The sequence below is a fragment of the Phascolarctos cinereus genome, unplaced genomic scaffold, assembly GCF_003287225.1.
Source record: "Phascolarctos cinereus isolate Bilbo 61053 unplaced genomic scaffold, phaCin_HiC Scaffold_7;HRSCAF=346, whole genome shotgun sequence".
Classification (NCBI taxonomy): domain Eukaryota; kingdom Metazoa; phylum Chordata; class Mammalia; order Diprotodontia; family Phascolarctidae; genus Phascolarctos; species Phascolarctos cinereus.
The window spans coordinates 169,630,280-169,653,469 of NW_027556180.1; the positions used below are offsets into that span (position 1 = coordinate 169,630,280).

A 23,190-nucleotide genomic window follows, 5' to 3' on the forward strand; every position below is an offset into this window, starting at 1 on the left:
CACCCAGTTTTTTCTCAGAGAAATGCTGCTTTCTAATTAAGCAACTATCGCCTTCGGTACTTGAAATCTGTGAAATATATGAAATTACATTCAGTTGTTTGCACAGCATATTTTCGTTGGGACACCTAGATAATTTGTAAGATGATGACTTCTAATAGCTGTTGTGGTGAGGCTCTTCTGATAGACACCTTTTACTTAAAACATCATTTTTTAAAAAATTTTATTAATTTATTTTGATTTATCAACAATCACTTCCATATGCTTTTGAGTTGAAAATTTTTCTCCCTCTTCCTCCCCCCCACCCTCCCCAAGATGGCGCACAATCTGATATAGGCTTTACATTTATATACCCATTAAACATATTTTCACATTAGTGAAGTTGTAAGTAAGAATTAAAACCGATAGGAGGAACCATCAGAAAGATGAAACAAAACTCAACAAAAGGTAAAAATAAGTGAGAGCGATTCGACTTCCATAGTTCTTTCTTTGGATGTGGGCAGCATTTTCCATCCCGAGGCCTCTGGAGATGTCTTAGATCCTCGTGATGCTGAGAAGGGTTCAGTTTAACAACCTTAGTCATTGCATAACGTGGCTGTTATTGTGTACAAAGTCCTTTTGGTTCTGCTCGCTTCACTCAGCATCAGACCATATAAGTCTTTCCAGGTTTTTCTGAAGTCAGCCTGTTCATCATTTCTTATAGCACAATAGTATTCCATTACATTCATATACCACAACTTGCTCAGCCATTCCCCAATTGATGGGCATCCTCTCAATTTCCAATTCTTTGCCACCACAAAAAGAGCTGCCATGAATATTTTTGTACATGTGGGTCCTTTTCCCATTTGTTTGATCTCTTTGGGATATAGCCCTAGAAGTGCTATTGCTGGGTCAAAGGGTATGCACATTTTTGTAGCCCTTTGGGCATAGTTCCAAATTGTTCTCCAAAATGGTTGGATCATTTCAACTCCACCAACAATGTATTAGTGTTCCAATTTTCCCACATCTTCCAACATTTATCATTTTCCTGTTTTGTCATGTTGGCCAATCTGATAGGTGTGATGTGGTACCTCAGAGTTGTTTTGATTTGCATTTCTCTAATCAATAATGATTTAGAGCATTTTTTCATATGACTATAGATGGCTTTAATTTCTTCATCTGAGAACTGTCTGTTCATATCCTTTGACCATTTATCAATTGGGAATGGCTTGTGTTCTTATAAATTTGTCTTAATTCTCTATATATTTTAGAAATGAGGCCTTTATCAGAGAGACTGGTTGTAAAAATTCTTTCCCAATTTTCTACCTTCCTTCTAATCTTAGTTGCATTGGCTTTGTTTGTGCAAAAACTTTTCAATTTCATGTAATCAAAATTATCCATTTTGCTTTTCATAATGTTCTCTATCTCCTGTTTGGTCATGAATTCTTCTGTTCTCCATAGATCTGATAGGTAAACTATTCCTTGTTCTCCCAGTTTACTTATGGTATCAGCCTTTATATCTAAGTCCTGAACCCATTTTGACTTTATTTTGGTATATGGTGTGAGATTTGGGTCTATGCCTAGTTTCTGCCATACTCTTTTCCAGTTTTCCCAGCAGTTTTTTTCAAAGAGTGGGTTCTTATCCCAGAAGCTGGGGTCTTTGGGTTTATCAAATAATAGATTACTATAGTCATTGACTACTGTGTCTTGCATATTTAACCTATTCCACTGATCCCCTCCCTATTTCTTAGCCAGTACCAAGCAGTTTTGATGATTGCTGCTTTATAATACAATTTAAGATCTGGAATTGCTAGGCCACCTTCCCCTGCATTTCTTTTCATTAGTTCCTTTGATATTCTGGACCTTTTGTTTTTCCAAATGAATCTTGTTATTATTTTTTCTAACTCTATAAAATAATTTTGGTAGTTTGATTGGTATGGCACTGAATAAGTAAATTAGCTTAGGTAGGATTGTCATTTTATTATATTAGCTCGGCCTACCCATGAGCAACTGATGTTTTTCCAGTTATTTAGATCTGATTTTATTTGTGTGAAAAGTGTTTTGTAATTGTGTTCATAGAGTTCCTGGGTTTGTTTCGGGAGGTAGACTCCTAAATATTTTTAATGTCTACAGTAAGTTTAAATTGGATTTCTCTTTCTATCTCTTGCTGTTGGGCTTTGTTGGTAATATATAGAAATGCTGATGATTTATGTGGATTTATTTTATAGCCTGCAACTTTGCTAAAGTTGTTTATTATTTCAAGTAGTTTTTACTTGATTCTCTAGGATTCTCTAAGTATATCATCATGTCATCTGCAAAGAGTGATAGCTTTGTTTCTTCTTTGCCTGTTCTAATGCCTTCAATTTCTTTTTCTTCTCTTATTGCTAAAGCTAAGGTTTCCAGTACAATATTGAATAACAGTGGTGATAATGGACATCCTTGTTTCACCCCCAATCTTATTGGAAATGCTTCTAACCTGTCCCTATTACATATAATGCTTGCCGAAGGTTTTAGATAAATGCTATTTATTATTTTAAGGAAGACTAATTTAAGTAGCGTAGCATAAATGGTAAGAAAATCTGTTCCACATGACAGCATTGTATATGTGCAATTAACAAGAGCCACAAAGCTGTCATATTCCAAGATAGTTTACTTTCCAAGTAAAAAATGAGCCTTCTACTATTCCTGTGAAACCCACAGCTGAATCACATCCATATTTTCATCATTGTAGTTCTAGTTAGTTATCTGGTAATTCAGGAAAATCTATTTTTGTGCTTTCTGAAAAATTAATTAAGAACTTCTGAACCACTTAACTATCCAGATGTAATTTTGAAAGCTTTCACTTAAATGACATCTCTTTTATGGTGCTGTGGTATGGTGCAAAGAACATTTGATTTGGAATGTACCATTGCATGTCTGCAACTGAGTTTCAGCTTACATTCTTATAGAGTTGCCTTAAGCACTGAAAGGTCAGGTGATAAGGCCAGTGTGTGTAAGAAGGGAAAGGTGAACCCAGGTTTGCCTGACTCCAACACTCTTTCTGTCCACTGCTTCAGGCTGCCTCTCAGTTACCTGGGAACGTATTTTCTCAGTTTCTATTCATTGTATTTCCAGTAACTCTGTACATCATTAACTTGGGGAATCACACTTTGGTGATGCTACCCCAGTGAAATTAGTGTCATTTCATGGTTATCAAACCAAGTTGCACCTGTAGCATGCATTCTTCAGTTGGGCCACTCCAGATTGATGCTGATACTGTGGCATCAGTTCTGCATCCCAAAGGGAAAAAAAAGCAGGTTTGTTCCTTGCTAACCCTTGACAAATTTTTGACCATGGGAGTGGTGGCCATGGAGGTCATGATGTTTGGGGCCTGGAACCAGGAATGTTTTCTCTAGGTTCCTTCCCTCCCCTCCCCCCTTATAGTCATGACAAGAAATTTTTGTAACAGGTGGTGTGGATAGGGAAGGTCTGTGACAAGAGTGCAGTTGAGTCTCAAGGGATGCAATTATCTAAGTGATTATTATCCATTAACTGTGTCTCCAGTACATTGGAGTCAAACTCTCCAGCTTTCATCCCCCCAGGATGCTCCCGGTCGCATCAGCCACTGACAGTCCTTTAAAATAAAGCCATCTGTGCTCATACTCCTAAAATCTTAACTAGAGACACAATTCCACAAGGAATTGTCTTGCCCATCCCTTTGTCTTCAGGTGAAATTGCTCACAAAATTTCCCTTAAGAATAATTGTCTACCTTATATGTAAAAAAATGTCCAAGGAAGGGAATCCAGTACCATTCTTAGAGCAAAATAGATGTTTAAGTATTCAAAGTTATTGGTCTTCTTGATGATTTGAATACTCAAAATGTATTACTCAGGACTTTTGTTTATTTCCATGAAACCAAGTCTCTCTTTCTACTTGTGCATTTTAACATGTGGCCAGGCTCCAGTTCTAAAGTGATTATGGTTATAGGGGCAGACCTTTGGGGGAAAATAGGCCCTTCCATTATGCCCTATTTAAGTAACTGTCTGCTTCTGTACATCTTCCCTTCGTATATCTGGTGACAAATACAGAGATACTCCCTTTCTGCACCTCTATATCTTGTTAGCCATAATAAAAACCACAAGTGATAGATTTTTCATTTTACACATTCCTCAATTGTATGTATATTCTGTGTACTCAAATCTAAAGTAGCTAAATGCTGAATAGATCTGCTAAGCGCACATACTCTTCTGGACTTTTTTCCTCTTTCTTTAAAGTTGAGACAAACACATAGGAATGAGATAGCTGGTTTGATGAATATGATGGATTCTGGTTTGTAGATATACTAATTTTGCAGTAATACAAGACATCCTGATGATGATGTTCATCAGATAGTCAGAAGACACAGAATCTTAAACTTATAGTTGGTTAGGACCTCAGAGGTTATCTGGTCCAAGACCCAAGTCTTGATCCTATGTACAGGACTACCAGGTAGTGCTTTTCCAGCCTCTGCTTAAAGACCTCCAGTGACAGAGAACTCACCATCCCTGAGAATGAAGCTCAAGTACGAGGTCCAGGTCTGGTGATAGAAAAGAGATTGAACGTGAGCAAGAAAAAGAAAGACTTAGTGGCATAAAATTTTGAGATGGAGAAGGTGATGGCAAGAGTTGAGGTGGAAAGGTTAGTGTTGACAAGAAGAGGGCCTACTTCATCCTTTGAGACTAGAAGGAAGAAGATAGGAAAAGACAAGCAGGTTTAGAGAGGTGAAGGGAGAGAAGGATGGGGAGCCTCATGTTGACTGGCTTCATTTTTCTCAGCAACATGAGATATGAGTTATCTGCAATACAGAAATTTAAAAGTAGAAAACTAAGAGTGAATTATTAAATACTAGAAACTGCACACACACGTATGTATAGGCATTAGTGTGACCAACTCCATCTTAAGCAAAGTAAATTAGGCAAGAGACCAACCAGAAGACTTTTGTAGTAGCCCAGGCATGAGTTGATGAAGGTATGTGCCAGGGTGTTGGCTTGTGTGAGTGGAGAGGAGATGTGGTCAAAGCCTGCCATTTTTATCTGCCCAACATTGGATATGCGGATTAAGTGAGAATGAGGATTACTCTGAGGTTGGGCAACCTAGAGAATATCAGTGCCCTTGACAGTAATAATAAGGAAATTCAGGAAAGAGGAGGGCAAGGAGAGAAAGACAATGAATTCTGTTTTGGACTTGTTGAGTTTGAAATGTCTCTGGGACATTCATTTCAAACTTTACAAAAGATAGTTGGTTATGTGAGACTGGATGTCAGGAGAAAGGATGGGGCTTGGTAAATAGCCTGAGACTCATCTATCTACAGAAGATCATTGAATTCATGGAAACTGATGACAGATCACTGGGTGAAATAGTATCTATAGAGGAGAGAAAATGGCCCAGGACAGAAGCTTGAGGTGCACATCTGTAGTTAGTGGGTGTGACTCGGTTGTAGATTTAGAAAGTGGTAGTGAACCTGGAAAGAGCAATACTAATGATGAAAACCTTGAAAAGGGGAAGTGGCGGGATATCCAGATGGGGATGATTACAGATCAAGGCTGCAGAGATCAAGAAGGATAAAGTTTGGGGGGGAGGGGAGAAAGGCCATTTGATTTGGCATTTAAGAGATCATTGGTGACTTGGGAGAGAGCTGTTTCAGTTGGATGATCAGATCAGAAGCCAGATGGCAGAGAATTTAGAAGCGAGTAAGAGGAGAGGAAGTGCAGGCACTGATTATAGACAGCCTTCTCAAGGCAGTTAGCCAAAAAGGAGAGAGAGATAGAGACAGAGAGAACGAACCAGAGGCTTATGGGAGTGGTCAGATCAAGAGAGGGGATTTTTAAGGATACTGGGAGAAGGAGAGTTGTGGAGACATGGCCATGTTTATAAGCTGCAGGCCCCCAACCAACAAAAAATAGTTTGAAGGACATTATTCTTCACTAGGGCAATTGATAAGAACTGACCCTTAACTTACATTTCATACATACTCTAAATCCTTAGCAAAGCAGTTTTATGGAATCATGTATACCTATAAATCTGGTCTGTCATAGCAATATAATAAAAAACTTGTTCGATTATTGAAAATTTAGGTGGTTACAGCCTCTTTTCTTTCACCTCATTACATTCTGTTTCTTTTTTATAGGGGTATGAAGACTGGCTTCGACATAAAGCAGATAATGCAATGAACCAATACCCTGTCCAATTTATTCAGCATGGCAAACTTGTCCGAAAACAAAGCCGGAATTTAAGAGTGAGGAACAATTGGTGAAATTACCTTATTTAGGACCCATCGCAGCTTTATTTTCTTGACAGAATGGATTATGTTGTAATTTAAAATGCTTATAAGATTACACCAGAAAGCAGTTGATAAAACAGGAGAAAAGAAATGAGACATCTAAGAAAATTAAACAATTTTAGTAATTTTAAAATATAATGCAAAACTGTACTAATTTGGAATTTGTCGTAATCAAAGCCTTGATGTCTCACCTTGACTTAAAAAGGATCTGTGATTTTGCTAAGTAAACTAATAGTGTAAAGGAAAAAAAGCCTGTGGATAAGAGATTATGATATTTAGCAGATTGCTATTTTCAGTCACTTGAGAAGCACCATTTTATGTGCACATTATTGATATGTTCTTCTAAAGTCAGTCCTCCTGAATGTGTTCCTATCCCTTTCCTTTCCCCTGCCTTATCTTTTTCTTCCAGTCTCCCCATCTTTCCCAGGCTAGCAGCCCAGGGGCTCCTCATACTCCATTCTTTCTTCACTCCTACATTCTTCATGGTCATCACTCACTCTTCTCCTGAGTCTCTGCTCTGCTGGAGCTCATTTATCCTGAATATTAGTTGTTTGAATGTTGTCTCCCACATGAGACTGTCAGCTGCTTGCAAGCAGAGACTGTTCTTTGCCTTACTTCCTGTCCCCAGTGCTTAGCATAGTGCCTGGCACATAGTACTTCAGAAATGCTTGTTGTTCACAAGGGCTGGCTGTTCAGAACTGATGAAAGAGCATTAGTCATTCACAAAAAAAAAAAGGTCTTTATGTTAACATGGTCTAGTGCAAAGGGTGCTGGACTTCACATCAAGAGCTTTTTAAATTCAAATCCCAGTTTTGCCATTTGCTGGTTTTGTGACTGTGGTTCAGTCACGTAACTTTCATTGGTGTTAATTTCCTTATCTATGAAATGGGGATCAATAAATAATATAAATAAATAAAATTGCCTGTTAGGTAAAGGTGCAGGAAAAGGTCTTTCTAAACCTTAAAGTAAGTGCTACCAAATGTTATTATTTATTATTACTTCAGTGACATAACAAAATACCTGGTTGGGAAACTGTGTCATTGGGTCATAGATCGTAAGTTGGAAGGGACCTCCGAAGTTAGTCTTCTAGTCTGACTCTGTAATTTTACAGATGAGGCAACTGATGCCTGGGTGGCCTTTGGCCGTATGCTCAAAGTCCCACAGGTAGCCAGCCTCCGAGAAAGGACTTGAATCCAGGTGCTGTCGTTCCAAAATTAGTGATTTCTCCTCTGTACTGTGCTGTCTTATAGACAACACTTTGGAAAACTAATGGTCATTACTTTATATGTGGAAGAATTTTATCTTTACAATGCCACAACACAATTTTCTGACTTTTCAGTCATTCGGGTTGGCCTTTTCCCCATTTGCTCCAAATTAATGACCTTAAAATTGATTTACTTGCCTCATGTGGTGAGTTTATGACACAGTGGGTGACCCAAACTGTCTTTTTGTGGCCGTTGTACAGATCCATGCAAACAAATGGGTACATTCTGGGAAACTAGGATTCTTTGGCAGCATAAGCATCTTTGCAAGCGTATATGGGATGAACGATGTGACACACCAAATCACGGACTGACATTAGCCCATTATTCACCCCACCTCCACCCCCCTTCAGAGCTTAGGCCAGATTTCACAGCTGTTTTCTTTAACTGTGTTATAATCTTTGCACATTTTTTTTTATATTGTAGGAAGGGATCTGTTATCTTTTTAGGCCAATAGACTTTGCCATTGTCCTTTTAAAGGAAATTATCTGGATTGTTTAACTAAACTAAGTAAAATTTTTAATACATGAACTTCTTGTGAGAAATATGTAGTAGTGAGTATTTAAGCCCAGGGATGTGTTAAATTTACTATTGGAGGAAGAAAAAAATAGATGAAGCTCTTCTGATGACAGTAGATATGTAGCTCTCATTGCCCGTAATGACTCTAGACTTTAGATTCACTTGCGCAGGAGTCTCAAGTAGGATGCCGAAAGCACTTCTTTTAACAAAAGAGAAAAAAAAGATGGTCCCCCACTAATTTTAAAGTTCTCTGAAGTTCGGTCATTTAGTAAACAAAATGTGGGTGTAGGAGAGAAACATTTATTGTATTGAATCAAGTATAATGATTTTTTTTAAGGCAATTAGGGTTAAGTGACTTGCCCAGGGTCACACAGCTAGTAAGTGTCTGAGGTCCGATTTGAACTCAGGTCCTCCTGACTCTAGGGCTGGTGCTCTATCCATTGTGCCACCTAGCTGCCCCTGAGTGTAATGATTTGAAAATGCCTCGCATGTAACAGTTTAGATAGCCTAAGTGATTAGAAGAATTTTAAACCTGAGTCATTTATCCTGCCTGGGCCATGTCTTGATGGCACTTTTTTCTCCAGATATGCAAACTATTAAAAGTTAAGCTTAGAGAAAGGGGAAGAATGGGATATTTGGCCTATATCATGGATGCCTTTCCCTCTAGGAGTATATTAAGAAATGTAGAAGTCTGGCATGTCAACTGTGTTGTTCCTATGGGAGATAGATATAACTGATGTCCAAAAAGCCTTCAGTTGGATTCAATTTCTTTTTAGATTTTTATGGCAAGGAATCCTGTGCTTCTTTTTTTTTTTGCATGTTTCTTTTTTTTTTCCCCCTTGTCTCATTACTTTATAATTATTTTTTTTCATGCTTAGTCAATACTGATTCAATAACGGTTTTATTAGTATTTAGACATTGCTTTTTGGATGTCACTAAACCCTGTGAGTATTTAATAAATAATAAAATTTTAGTGTAAGCTGGGATCTTTAAGAGATCATCTTGTCTTACCTCCCCATTTTACAAATGGAGAAACTAAGGCAGGATAAATGCATCAAAGCACATATGTTTTCATTGAAATAGTCCAAGCATCCAAAGACATTATAATTTCTAAAGCACTACACTAACAATTTTCACTCTTGCACTTTTAAAGCTTCCACTAATGCTTTTTGTCACAAGTCAAAATATTGTCTCTGTCGGGGTGGTGTTTTCTTATTTTTTAACTAAATGTCTGCATTATTAGTTATAAAGAGATATTTTTAAATCCGACTCTGGATTTCAGTTGCTTCAAAGGAGCTACCTCTTTATAAGATTTTTATATCATGTATATCTTTATATGATTCTATATCTTTATATTTATATTTATTTTATATTAACCACTTATATTTTTATATGATCATGAATTGGAAATAACCCTAGCCATGTTGTGTTTTACTGTGGGTGAAGAATAACAATAATAATAATAATAATAGCTAATATTTATATAGTGCTTTCAGTGTGCCAGGCATTGTAGTGAGGGCTTTACAATTATTATCTCATTTGATCCACACTGCATCCCTGGGATGTTATATGCCATTATTATCCCCATTTCACAAATGAGACTGAGGCAAACAGAGGTTAAGTGACTAGTAAGGGTCTCAGGCTAGATCTGAATGCAGGTCTTCCTGACCCCGCCAGCCCAGCTGCTTCACTGAGCATCCCCCTACCTGTTTTTCTTTCAGTTAGTTCTGCTTCTTTGAGTGTCAGCCACGGATTGGCATTGATAATAGATTACTTGGACATTTTTCAGGAACACCATCAAGACTGACTTTATGAAGTGTGGAAGTGAATTTATTCTCCATCCACTTTTACGCCCTCTCTTTAATCTAAGTTTTAATCTTTTCTGGTTCCCAACCCTTTTGGAGCACTTGTGACTGCTTCTGTGTTCCCTACTTTAAAAAAAAGGTGGGAGGGGGGCAGCTAGGTGCCGTAGTGGATAGAGCTCCAGCCTTGGAGTCAGGAGGACCTGAGTTCAAATTTGGCCTCAGATAGTTGGTACTTACTGTCTGTGTGATGTGACCCTGGGCAAGTCACTTAACCCTGATTGCCTCACCAAAAAGCAAAAAGGGGGGGGGGAGTTGGGGAGAGGAACTTTTGTCAGTTCCACAGATGTATGTGCTGATTGGCTATCGAAAAGAAAATTAATTCTGTTCTTTTTTCCCACCACATAGGTTGGAGATATTGTGATGGTGAACGATGGTGAAACCTTTCCATGTGACTTAATATTTCTTTCTAGCAGTAGAGAGGATGGAACATGTTATGTTACAACAGCCAGCTTGGATGGTGAATCAAGTCACAAAGTAATATATCCTTTCGTTAAATTGGGGGTTATTAGTTCTATGTTTGGACAACCATAGAAACCAGACTTCTGTTAGAGAAGTTAGTGTGGACAGGGAAAACAGTAAGGACCCCATGGTTTTTCCTTTTTTAAAAAAAAAGTTCCATCCTACATCTTTCCTTCATTTTCCACCCCAGTCTCTCTGTAGCTTATTGCAATCAGAATAACAGAAAGTGTTGTAGCTCAAATTAGGGTGGTGTGATTTGAAATAAGGAATATCAAGTGGAAATATTAACCAAAAAAGTTGCATGAATAAATTGTTGGTATGAGAAGGCTTGGTTAAAATTGTATGTTTATTTTTAGGTACAGTGACTCAGATGACAATTTTAGTGGTCAGAATTAATGTCTGACTACTACAGAATTATGTCACAAGTAACACAATATATTCTGGTTTTATTGGCAATTGCGTGTTTGTCAGTTCAGTGAGTGCTTTAATTTATAATGCCCTAAGAAGCTAAAATTGAATTAGAATTACATTCTTGCCCTCTCTCTACACAACTGGATATAGGCTGTTCTGCTTTAGCTATTGCTTTTAAGCAATTACTAATAATAGATGGATGAATAAAACAATTGTTCTTCTTCCTTGTAAATGTTTTATCATAGAAATATGAGAATTGAATATGGGACATGCTACAAAGGCTTTGTGGAAATGGCCGTAGCTTAATGGACCCAAACCTTTTCTTAGCCTTTAAATCACTCCAAAATTGGGTAAGGCATAATAGCAAATTAACATTTTGTAAGTCAGAAACACCAAAATAGTAGGCTGCATTTGCAGAAATATCTATGTGTGGAAAGGGAGATTAGTTTCCTATGTAGACTTATCCTAAGTAAATTAACCTCTTGTTATAGGACATTATAGGCAACAGTGCTTTGAGTTATAGGAAATTTCTATATGACTGAGGTTTTTACTTCAATCAACAGCTGCAGTAGTACCTTAGAGGAAGAAAGAGCCTCTATAAAAAAAAGTGATGAACCTTCTCTAGAGCTTGAAGAACCCATAGAAATTGTCTTTATGGGCAACAGCTTCCCCTAACCCCGCAAAGGATGCCAAAGGCATACCTCTAGGCCCACATCAAATACATTCCAGTGATATAGAAGCCAATAACTCAGGTAGAAGAAAGATACATTTCAGTGCAATGTCATTACCTAAGTTGTCTGTGTTCAGAATGGAAACTCAGGATATTTGTGCTACTTCAGGCTTTTCATATATAATTACTCTCATTTATTTTAGTTTTTCTTTGTAGTCTTTAGTATCTTAAAAGTTAGGAAATAGGGTAAATGACTATTGACCATCTTTAAAAACAAGGACTATGTCTTTTATGTCTTATGTACCTTTTAGTATCTAATACGCTAATGCTTTGTTAGTCAAGATGATAAACTCCTGTAACACACTTAGTTTTTGAAAATTTCGTTACCAAAGATGGAAATAATCAAGGAAGAATAGAAATGAAGATTCCTTACCCACTGGGCCTTTGTGGGACATTCCTTTCCTCATTCCATGCTAGGCAAGGAAGGTTCAGGTTCCCTGCACTTTGGGGCCCAGTGTGCAGTGCCTCAGCTTGCTTAGACCCTCTTTGTTAATGCACAACTGCTTCCCTGGGTTTGTTAATCTGTTTTTCACTGGATACTAGTGAATACTCATATTTTAAGCTGCCTGGTTAGACGTGTTGCTTTTTCAAAACATACTAACGCAGATGTTTGGGAAATGCGTTGATGTCCCCAGCCCAGCAGTCACTTCCATTGGATTTGTTAGATGTGAAGAAAATGAGTAAAGGGAAGAATTAGCCCTTGGAAGACTATGCCTGGATACAGGGACTAACACAGTTGACCTGAATATGTATATAATAGGAATGTAGCAACTGTTTTCTGTGTATGCTCATGCATGTGTTTGTGTTATGTGTCCAGACTGTTTGCATACATTTTAAGGAAATAAAAGAAATTTGCTTTTCTGGAAATAAGGGAGCTAGCTGCTATCTTTTGTTTTCATTTTTGAATTACATCTTTACATTTCTTTTCAATTGATAGACTTATTATGCAGTTCAAGATACAAAAGGATTTCAGACTGAAGAAGATATTGACAGCTTGCATGCTACCGTTGAATGTGAGCAACCTCAGCCTGACCTCTACAAGTAAGGGCAGTCCTGACAACTGCTTGAATGTTCTTTCTTAAACCATTCCAACATCTTTGCCAAGAAAGCCACATGGGTCGGGAAGAGTCAGATGTGACTGAAGTGACTGAACGACAGGGCTCCCTCTTCCCTCACCTGGACTCCACTTGTACATTTCTGATTGCTTGTTGTGCTTCTCCACCAGGATGTCCTGTCAGCATCTCCAGCTTTACGTGCCAGAAATAGAACTTGCTGTCTTCTCCCTACCTCTTCCTTCTGATCTTCCCTGCTTATGTGATGGTACCACATTTCCCAGTCCCTTAGGTCCCCTTGGGTTCCTTTAGTCTTCCCTCTCACAGCTAATCAGTTCCCGGGCCTTGTCCGCTCTACCTTCACAGAATCGCCTTTACCTCCCTCCTCCTTTTGGTTCACATGGTCACCATCTTGGTTGTGACCCTTCTCACCTAGACTGTCAGGACAGCTTCCTAATCAACAGATAAATTGTTATCACTGAAATAGCAATCTGATCATGTCACACCTCCACTCCAAACCTTTCAGTGGCTCCTTGCTCTCTCTCAAAAAAAAAAAAGAAATCCTCGGTCTTGCATTTTAAGGCCCATCATAGTCTGGCTCCCCGCATCTTTGCAGCATAATTTTACGTTCCTCTCCTTCAACCACCCTGGATCCCATTCAAAGTAGACTAGCAGCCGTTCCTTAAACGTTATGCTCCTCTGTTGCCTCGAAGCACTCATCCAAGTAGACCTCCATATTTGAATTATATTCCTGCTTCAATTTGACCTCTCAGAGACCTTTTCTGACTTTAGTCCTGAGCTGAAGTGTCGCCTTTCTGAAGGCTCACTTCATTTCTCTGCCTCCCACCCCCTTGTCAGAGCTCTCGCCTAACATTATGTTGAATTTACTTATCCATATTCTTGATGTCATTGCCTCACCCCACTTTAGTTCTGGCCTTAAGATGTAGAATGAGGGCAGAAACTATTTCTTTTGTCTTTGGGTCTACAGTATTTTGTACATAGTAGGCACTGCTAGGCCAGTGCTTGGATAACAAGTACCTTTACAGCTTGCAATCAGGCCCATTGGTGTGAAGTCTCGAGGACTCTCAGTGCCTTGCTTCCTTAGCATATGGTCATCTTGACACCAAAAGAGAAATCTGAGTGCCGTTGTACTGTCAGAATGAGAGCTGTCCTTCTTAAGAGTATTTTAGTGACCTCCAATACCATATTGCTTAAATGTTAGAAAAATTTTGATAGAACCAAAAACAGCCAGTATTAGCTAGGCATATATTAAGGATGTCTACCAAAATGTAATGAAAGTTAAATCCTGGATAAGGGGAGAGTTTAGGACCAAACAAATTTTATAGCTCATTACAAAATGTAAAACAGACCATTTTGGTTATGTAAAATTAAAAAGGTTTTGCAAAACAAAACTAATGCAACCAAAGTTAGAAGGAAAGCAGAAAACTGAGGGAAATTTTTTGCAGCAGTTATCTCTGATAAAGACCTCATTTCTCAAATATAGAGAGAATTGAGTCAAATTTTTAAGAGTCCAAGTTATTCCCCAATTGATAAATGGTTAAAGGATGTGGACAGGCAGTTTTAAAAGAAATCATAGCTATCTAAAGTCACATAAAAAATGCTCTAAATCACTACTAATTAGAGAAATGCAAATTAAAACAACTCTGAGGTACCATCTCACACCTATCAGAATGACTAGTACAGTAGGGGGGAACCTGTGGCCCCTTAGGTCCTCAGGTATGGCCCTCTGACCGAATCCAAACTTCACAGAACGATTTGGGCTAGTATGACAGAAAAGGAAAATGATAAATGTAGGAGAGAGTGTGGGAAAACTGGGAAGCTAATGCACTATTGGCTCAGTTGATCCAACTATTGGTGTGAACTCAGTGAAGCATTCTGGAGAGCAATTTGGAACTGTGCCCGAAGGGCAGTCAAACTGTACATACCTTTTGATCCAGCAATACCACTGATAGGTCTGTATCCCAAAGAGATTTTTTAGAAAGGGAAAAAGGACCTATTTGTACAAAAATATTTATAGCAGCTCTTTTTGTGGTAGCTCAGAACTGAAATCAAGGGATCCATCAATTGGGGAATGGCTCAACAAGTTGTGTTATGTAGTTGTGATGCAATACTACTGTGCTATAAGAAATGACAAGCAGGATGATTTCAGAAAAACCTGGAAAGACCTACGTGACCTGATATCAGCATAGTGAAGTGAGCAGAAGCAGGAGAACACGGTACACAGTAACAGCAGTATAGTATGATAAAGAACTGTGAATGACTTAGCTGTTCTCAGCAATATAATAATCTAAGACAATCCCGAGGGACTCATGATGAAGCCTACTATCCACCTCCAGAGAGAGAAGTGATATTGTCTGATATTCTTTCCTTCATTTCTTCCTTCATTCCTTTCATCTTCTTGTACAAAATGACTAACATGGAAATGTTTTGCTTGATTGTACATGTATAACCTATATCTGATTGCTCACTGTCTCAGGGAGGAGGGATAGAAGTTGGAACTCAAAACTTAAAAAAAAAAAAGTTAAAAAATTGTTTCAGGGGCAGCTAGGTGGCGCAGTGGGTAGAGTGCCAGCGAGGAGGACTTGAGTTCAAATGTGGCCTCAGACTAAACACTTGACACTTACTAGCTGTGTGACCCTGGGCAAGTCACTTAACCCCAATTGCCTAAACATTTTTTTAAAAATTGTCTTAACGTGGGGGAAGAATAAGATGTTCTTTTTTTTTTAAAGTTAAATCCTTTCAGTTTTATGAATTTCACAATTATGAGTCCATGTACCTCAGGGAAATCAGTAGTTCAGGGACTGAAGCCCTGTATGTAGAATGAGAAAAAGCAATCAATTTATAACTAAAGAAAGGGAAAAGAATTAAAACTAGTAATGATTTAAGTAAGCATTGGATTCAGTTATGAAGAAATAATGGCAATTCAAATAAGGACATTTTGCCCATTTAAATAAGGAAAATAACAGGCATGAAAGCACAAATTCAAGTTCTTTGATGTTTCTTTTGTTTCTGATTTTTCACTCATAGTCTTTTGTTGTCATTTCAGATTTGTTGGCCGCATACATGTTTACCAGGAGAGAAATGACCCTATTGTAAGGTAAAAGGATATATGTTATCTTAAGAATATTTGACCTACTTTAGTCTATGGGATTTTTTTTTTAATTATTCTTAACAAGAGATTTTTCTTGGTGAATAATTTTGTTGGGTCATTGTGAAAGGAGTATAGGATTTTCTGCAGGATTCCTTTTTGCTTTGTATTAGACTGTTATTCTAATTAATATATGGCCTCATTTTATGCTATGAAGCTTGAAGTGTGTAAGAGAAGTTATATGTCAATATTTGTCCGTGTTTAAAAAAAAAAGTACCTCTTCTGTATGGAAAAATCTAAAAGTAAATAACTTGCCAGATATGTATATGTGAAATTTTCTCTTCTGAATGTGTCTCCTGAGAAATCTACCTTAGGTTGCCAGATTTCTTGGTAGGAGCATAGTTCTAGGTAAAAAAGTATAATGCGGTGCCCTTCCATTAGAAATAACTATCTCATAATTTATTTTAAAGATATATCTTGAAATAGGAAATTGAAAGTTTCTTAATTTGGTGACCATCTTCCTGGAATAAGTAGATTAGTCCAGCTCTTAAAACTTAATGCAGGAAGAAACATTTATCTCTAGCTTACTTCCCAGATGTAATGGACTGCTGTGTACAAAGGGCATATCTGTAGGTTACACTAGATAAAAGAACATGAATAAGCTGTTGTCAGGTTATGAAAATAAGCACATTACATAAATCATAGCTGATGTTTTCATTTAAGAGTCTTAGGCAGTTAATTATAGATATATTGGACTGGCTGGTCCTATACATCCTGGGTTTGCAAAAAATAGCAATCTACTGAATATTTAGTATAATGATCACTAGATGATACTTTCTGAAGACCAGTTAAATGCTAGAGAGATAGTTATGTTGTCGTTGTTCTGCAAAGATTCATCTGCCATGTTTTTTGAGTCCACTTACTGCTTTTGCTTGTCTAGCCTTTATTTACAGTAGAAGAAAGAAATAGCTGAACTTCTGGGTATTTTGTTTGCACTTTATTTCAAGATCTTGGGAGTTGCTGCTAATGAAATAGTTGGCTTCTGAACTGAGGAAGTAAAGTAAACTCTTTTAAATCAGGTTTTAAAGTGTGTGACTGGGGGGTGGAGCCAAGATGGCAGAGTGAAAGCAGGAACTTGCTTGAGCTGTCCCCAAAACCCCTCCAAATACCTATAAAAATGGCTCTAAACAAATTCTAAGGCAGCTTAACCCACAAAAAGACAGAGTGAAACAGATTTCCAGCCCAAGACAACCCGGATGATTGATCAGAAAGGTATATCTCACCAGGCTGGGAGTGGAGCGCGGCACGGCGTGGGCATGCGGGCTGCAGCGAACCTGGAGCAGGCCTCAGAGGACTGAATCGCGGGCAGCTGTGGCATTTTCCAGACTCCTCAATCCACCAATGCCAAAGACAACTTAGAAGGAACTGAAAATTTACAGGTTCCTACAAGTATCTCTGAAAATAGCTGTATAAACCCCCGAAGCTTGGGACAGTACATTCTCCACATTGGAAGCAGACTCTTACCTTAACAAAGAGTTTAAAACTTGAGTTTAAAACTCAAGTAATTGGCCAGGATCATGAGCGCAAAAAAGAGTCAGACTATATTATCTTACTTTGGTGACAAAGAAGATCAAAATATACAACCAGAAGAAGACAACAAAGTCAGAGCTCCTACATCCAAAGCCTCCAAGAAAAATATGAATCAGTCCCAGGCCTTGGAAGAGCTCAAAAGGCATTTTGAGAAGCAAGTAAGAGAAGTAGAGGAAAAACTGGGAAGAGAAATGAGAGTGATGCAAGAAAATCATGAAAAACAAGTCAACAGCTTGCTAAAGGAGACCCAAAAAATAGCCTAACCCAAATGGCAAAAGAGGTCCAAAAAGTCAATGAGGAGAAGAATGCCCTAAAAAAGGAAAATTGGCCAAATGGAAAAGGAAGTCCAAAAGATTACTGAAGAAAATATTTCCTTAAAAATTAGAAGAGAGCCATTGGAAGCTAGTGACTTTATGAGAAATCAAGACACTGTAAAACAAATCCAAAAGAATGAAAAAATAGGAGAGAATGTGAAATATCTCATTGGAAAAACAACTGACCTGGAAAATAGATCCAGAAGAGAGAATTTAAAAGTTATTGGACTATCTGAAAGCCATGATCAAAAAAAGAGCCTAGACAATATCTTTCAAGAAATTATCAAGGAAAACTGCCCTGATATGATAGAACCAGAGGGCAAAATAGAAATTGAAAGAATCCACCAATTTCCTCTTGAAAGAGATCCCCAAAGGAAATATTGTAGCCAAATTCCAGAGTTCCCAGGTCAAGGAGAAAATATTACAAGGTGTCAGAAAGAAATAATTCAGGTACTGTGAAAACGCAATCAGGATAACACAAGATTTAGCAGCTTCTACATTAAAGGACCACAGGGCATGGAATATAATATTCCAGAGGACAAAGGAGATAGGATTACAACCAAGATTCACCTACCCAGCAAAAGTGAGTATAATCCTTCAGGGGAAAAAATGGTCATTCAGTGAAATAGAGGACTTTCAAGCATTCTTGATGAAAAGACCAGAGCTGAATAGAAAATTTGACTTTCAAGTACAAGACTCAAGGGGAACATGAAGAGGTAAACAGGAAAGAGAGATCATAAGAGACTTATTAAGATTGAACTGTTTACATTCTTGCATGGAAAGATGATATTTATAACTCATGAGACCTTTGTCAGTATTAGGGCAGTTGGAGGAAAAAAATTATATGTATGTGTAGGTAGGTAGGTAGATCTCATGAGACCTTTGTCAGTATTAGGGTAGTTAGAGGAAAAAAATTATATGTATGTATAGGTAGATAGGTAGGTAGATAGATAGATAGATAGATAGATAGATAGATAGATAGATAGATAGATAGATAGAGGGCACAGGGTGAGTTGAAGATTAAGGGGTCATATCTGGAGGATAAAATTAAGGGATGAGAGAGGATTATATTTGGAGAAGAAGAAAGGGAGAGGTAGAATGGGGTAAATTATCTCACAAAAAAAACCAGAAAAGAAAATGCTCTTACAGTGGAGGGGAAATGGGGGAAGGTGAGAGGGAATGAGTGAATCTTATTCTCATAGGATTTGGCTTAAGGAGGGAATAACATACACATCCAATTGGGTAAGGAAATCTGTCTTACCCTATGGGAAAATAGGGGGAGAAGGGGACAAGAGAGCAAGGGGATGATAGAGAGGAGGGCAGATTGGGAAAGGGGGTAAACAGAATCTGTAAATACTTCTGAGGAGGGACAGGGTCAAAAGAAAGAATAGAATAAATGGGAGGGCAGGATAGGATTAAGGGAAATAGAGTCAGTTTTTCACAACATGTCTGCTATAGAAGTGTTTTTGCATAACTGCACGTGTATAACCTATATTGAGTTGCTTGCCTTTTCAATGAGGGTGGGTGGGGAGGGAGGAAGGGAGAAAATTTGGAACCCAAAGTTTTAAAAACACATGTTTAAAAAAAATGTTTTCACATACAACTGGGAAATAAGAAATACAGGAAATGGGGTACAGAAATCTATCCTGCCCTACAGGAAAATAGAAGGGGAAGGGGATAAGAGAAGGGGGGTGAGAGACAGAAGAGAGGGCAGACTAGGGGAAGGGGTATTCAGAATGCATGCCATCTTGGGGTGGGGGAAGGGGTGAGATGGGGTGCAAATTTGGAACTCAGAAATCTTGTGGAAGTAAATATTGAAAACTGAAAATAAATAAATTTATGAAAAAATGAAGGGTGCGATTGGACATGAAACCAGCTTGTTTGAGAAAAATATCCTCATTCAATCAAGATACAAATTACTGTTAACCTGATATGAGACGACATTATAACTTAAATATTTTCAAGTATCAGTGAAAGTGAGCTGAATGGAAAGTTATTAGCCAAAAAAAAAAAGGATCCCCAGCCTTTGAAATTAGGTTTTGTTTTCTTTTTTTTTTTAAAGGAAAGCCACTTGTACATTTAAAAATCTGCATTCTTGTTATGATTCTCCATCAACAGTTTAATAAATGCTTTTCAGAAAACATAAAGCCATTGCCTAGTGAATTTATAAAATTGTATTATTCCTAAGGTAAACTCCAAGGTGAATTCTTTTATTTTGTCGAAGTAATTTGTGTGTGACTGAGTAAATAGATTTAGGTCTATTCATATCACCAGAGGGATGAAATTAAATGATATGTTTTTTTGCGGAAGTAAACAGAGCTTTCTATGCCATCATTTAAAATTTGTTTGTTGTCTAGCAGTCACTGAAAGGAAATTACAAAAATAGAACTAGAGTCTGATCCACCTTTTTTCAAATATCCTTATTATTTCAATGTCTGTTAATGTTTGAGTTTTTAAAGTGATTTGTTTTATTTAGTGGTACTAAAAGGTCTATACCTGTTTTAAAAAAAATTGTTACTTTCCAGATTCATAACTTCTGCACCCAAAGAGATAGGTACCATTCCTCTACCTCCTTTTCCCTACGAGAAGCAAAAATAAGGAGCTAACTGAAACGAGGTACTCCTGGTTAGAAGCGAAGAATGATTTTTCCCCCCTCAAATACATCATGTTTTTAAAATGTCACCTTTTCCCCATATTTTTCAGAAATATCTTTCTGTCACACTCTGTTTTATGACTGGTTTTAGCAGAAATTATTCTGAATGTGTTGCTAATATAGTTTGACATTGCTTGTATCACTAAATCACTAAATGACAAATATCTAGCCTGAGAGGCTGTGTTTTTAATGATTGTTGGGAAGACAACTGGAGGTTAAAACTTGCCTTATAGCCCCAGAAAAAACATGTCACTTATTATATGTATTCCAGAGAATCTCTCCTGTGGTGATCAATGCCCTGGGCTCAGTCCTGTCTAGTTCTTGAACCAAGAAACCTCACCTTAAAGGATTGTTTTAGGTTCACATAAACAAAACATTTTGACTTCACAACTCCACAGTTCCCTCTCTACTAGTTACCTGTGGTAGTAGAGGGACTTTCATCATAGATTAAATTATGTTACCTTAAATACATCCTGCGTCTCCAGCTTCCTTTTGTATGTTGTGTTTTTCCATTAGATTGTAAACTCCTTGAAGGCAGGAACTATCTCTTTTTTATTTGTTTCCCCAGTGCTTAGCACTGTGCCTGACACGTAGGAGGTGCTTAAAATATGTTAATTGAATTGAATTAAATGAACTATAATCTCAAAACTTAATTTTAGTTTTATGTTTTTAAACTTATCAAACCTTTTCAAATAACAGTTATTCTAATGGATAGATTTGAAAATCAACTCTTACTTCTTCAGTTTACCATGTAATAAAAAAGGTAATAATCAAATGGAAAGAAAAAATTCTACTATTCCAGCACTATTCCAGGAACTGTGTTAGATTATGAGGAATATAGATAAAAATGTATCTGACATGGTACCTGCCCAATAAGAACCTGTAGGGTATTTGGAGGAGCCAGACAACTTAAAAGAATAACTAACCATACCAGTTTATTGCACCTAAGTCTTTAATTAGTTCTGTTAGGCACCAATGTGAGATGAATAAGGATTATAGGGAATTGTTAGCTGTATAAAGAATCAGAAGCTGAAAGATACCATTTGAGTTTCTTGACTTTATAGTAGTGTTTGTTTATGATATCTAATATACTGTCAATCATAAAATGATGTTAATTGTAACAGCCATTTTTTTATCCAAGGTATGCCTTTTAAAGGTATTAGATAAGTGGTATGAGTTAATACCCTAGGAATTCAGAAGAGGGAGGGATAAATGTGGGTCTGGGAAGGATACCTGGAAAAAGTTGAGCTTAAGCTGGGTTTGAAAGATAAGCTAGATTTACATAGAGGGGAGGAGTGTATACTCAGTCACAACAATGAAATGAGCAGCGCGAGGCAGCTAGGTGACGCAGTGGATAGAGCACCAGCCCTGGAGTCAGAAGGACCTAAGTTCAAATCTAGTCTCAGATCAGACACTTGACACTAGCTGTGTGACCCTGGGCAAGTCACTTAACCCCAATTGCCTCACCCCCCCCAAAAAAAAGAGCAATGAAATATCTAATATTTCCTGAAGTTATGATCTATAAATAGTATCATCCAACTTTAACGCAATTAGTTATACTTTTTACCTAGTCTCAAAATCTGTTTCACCTGGATCATCCTCCCAGAATCACTAGGGGATGCCCATCTGGTGGTCTTTTGGTATTGGTCTCCATTTGCAGTCACTGTGATAAAGAGGACATTCCCTCCCACCCTTCATCCCTCACCCCACCAAAATTTAACTTGTGCTTATTTTGCATATGTGTTGTCATAGTGGGTAAAGAGCTAACTTCCAAGTCAGGAAGACCTGGGTTCAAGTCCCACTTCTAGCATGTATTGGCTTTATTGTCCTGGGCAAATCACAACCCCTTAGTACTCTAGGTGACTCTCGAAGTCTACATTGTAAAGAAACTGCCAGTTTTGTTGATCGGATCAGTTTCCTCATCCAAGAGTTAACTATGCCAGTGAAATCGAGGATCTCCTTCTCCCCTTCTTTGTGTACGTATGTGTGTTGTCTCTCATTGGTATCCTCAGAATCTGACACAGTGACTGGTATATGGTAAGCAATTAACAAATGCTTCTTAATTGAGCATTGATTGACCCAAGTTTTCACCATAAGTATTTGAAGCAAAACCCTAGAGGAAAAATAAGTGTGAAATAAGTATGTTCAACTGGCTATATATGTAGGATGTTGATAAACAGTTAATTGCTTCCACATTTCGACTTTTCCCATCATGGTTTCAGTTTATTTCAGATTCACATAAGGAATTAAATGGAAACTTTGGGGGAGTTTTGCAGAAGCTGTAGATGCATAAAGACCAACAGACAACACGGAAAAAATTTAGAAAGTCAGAAATGCATAAAATAGATGTATTGTGTAATATCAACCCAATTTTTACAATAAAGTACTTTTCTCTAAAAGAGAAAAAAAATTCAGGCTTTTTGTTTGGTATGAAGGGAGGACCAAAAATTTTACCTAGATTTTCCAGATTATGGGGGTACTGTGTCCCCAACTCCTATGATGTGAAAGGAATAACTGTATACTTAAAAGTGAAAATAAATAAACCTCATATACCAACCTTAAGTCTTTTCAAACTGGGTCTCCTGCAGTGTCAGACACATCCTAGAGGCAAGAAAGATTATTAGGGCAGGGTAGTGTATTTATAATCCTACATACAGTTAAAGAGAATTTAATTTTACGGGGAAACTGGACCTATTTTTATCAGCTGAACCGAATGTCTCCATAGAAACACCCCGACCCCCTCATTAAAGTCAAGGCCTATCATTAAAAAAATCAATAATTTTCCTTTCTGTGTCTTGTCCTTTTCCACCAACTTTATCTTTATAAGCACTTAACATGTCCAATAATCCTTATCTTTGCAGGTCGTTAGGATCAGAAAACCTGCTTCTTAGGGGAGCCTCTCTAAAGAACACTGAAAAAATCTTTGGTAACTATTTTAATTATTGAATTAT

General features: G+C 37.6%; 1 protein-coding gene across 6 annotated transcripts in view; it reads left to right on the forward strand.

The window, feature by feature from the left end:
- Positions 1 to 23,190, forward strand: part of ATP11A (ATPase phospholipid transporting 11A) — a 234,538-nt gene that overhangs the window by 141,227 nt on the left and 70,121 nt on the right. For all 6 annotated transcript variants that reach the window (XR_013483324.1, XR_013483325.1, XM_020965229.2 and 3 more), the window contains exons 5-9: positions 6,123 to 6,230; positions 10,267 to 10,395; positions 12,459 to 12,562; positions 15,641 to 15,691; positions 23,101 to 23,165. Coding sequence is in view for 4 of the 6 variants with exons in the window: in XM_020965229.2 (XP_020820888.1) it covers positions 6,123 to 6,230; positions 10,267 to 10,395; positions 12,459 to 12,562; positions 15,641 to 15,691; positions 23,101 to 23,165 (457 nt within the window). In the remaining 2 variants the exon portion in view is untranslated. The remainder of the gene's footprint in view (positions 1 to 6,122; positions 6,231 to 10,266; positions 10,396 to 12,458; positions 12,563 to 15,640; positions 15,692 to 23,100; positions 23,166 to 23,190) is intronic.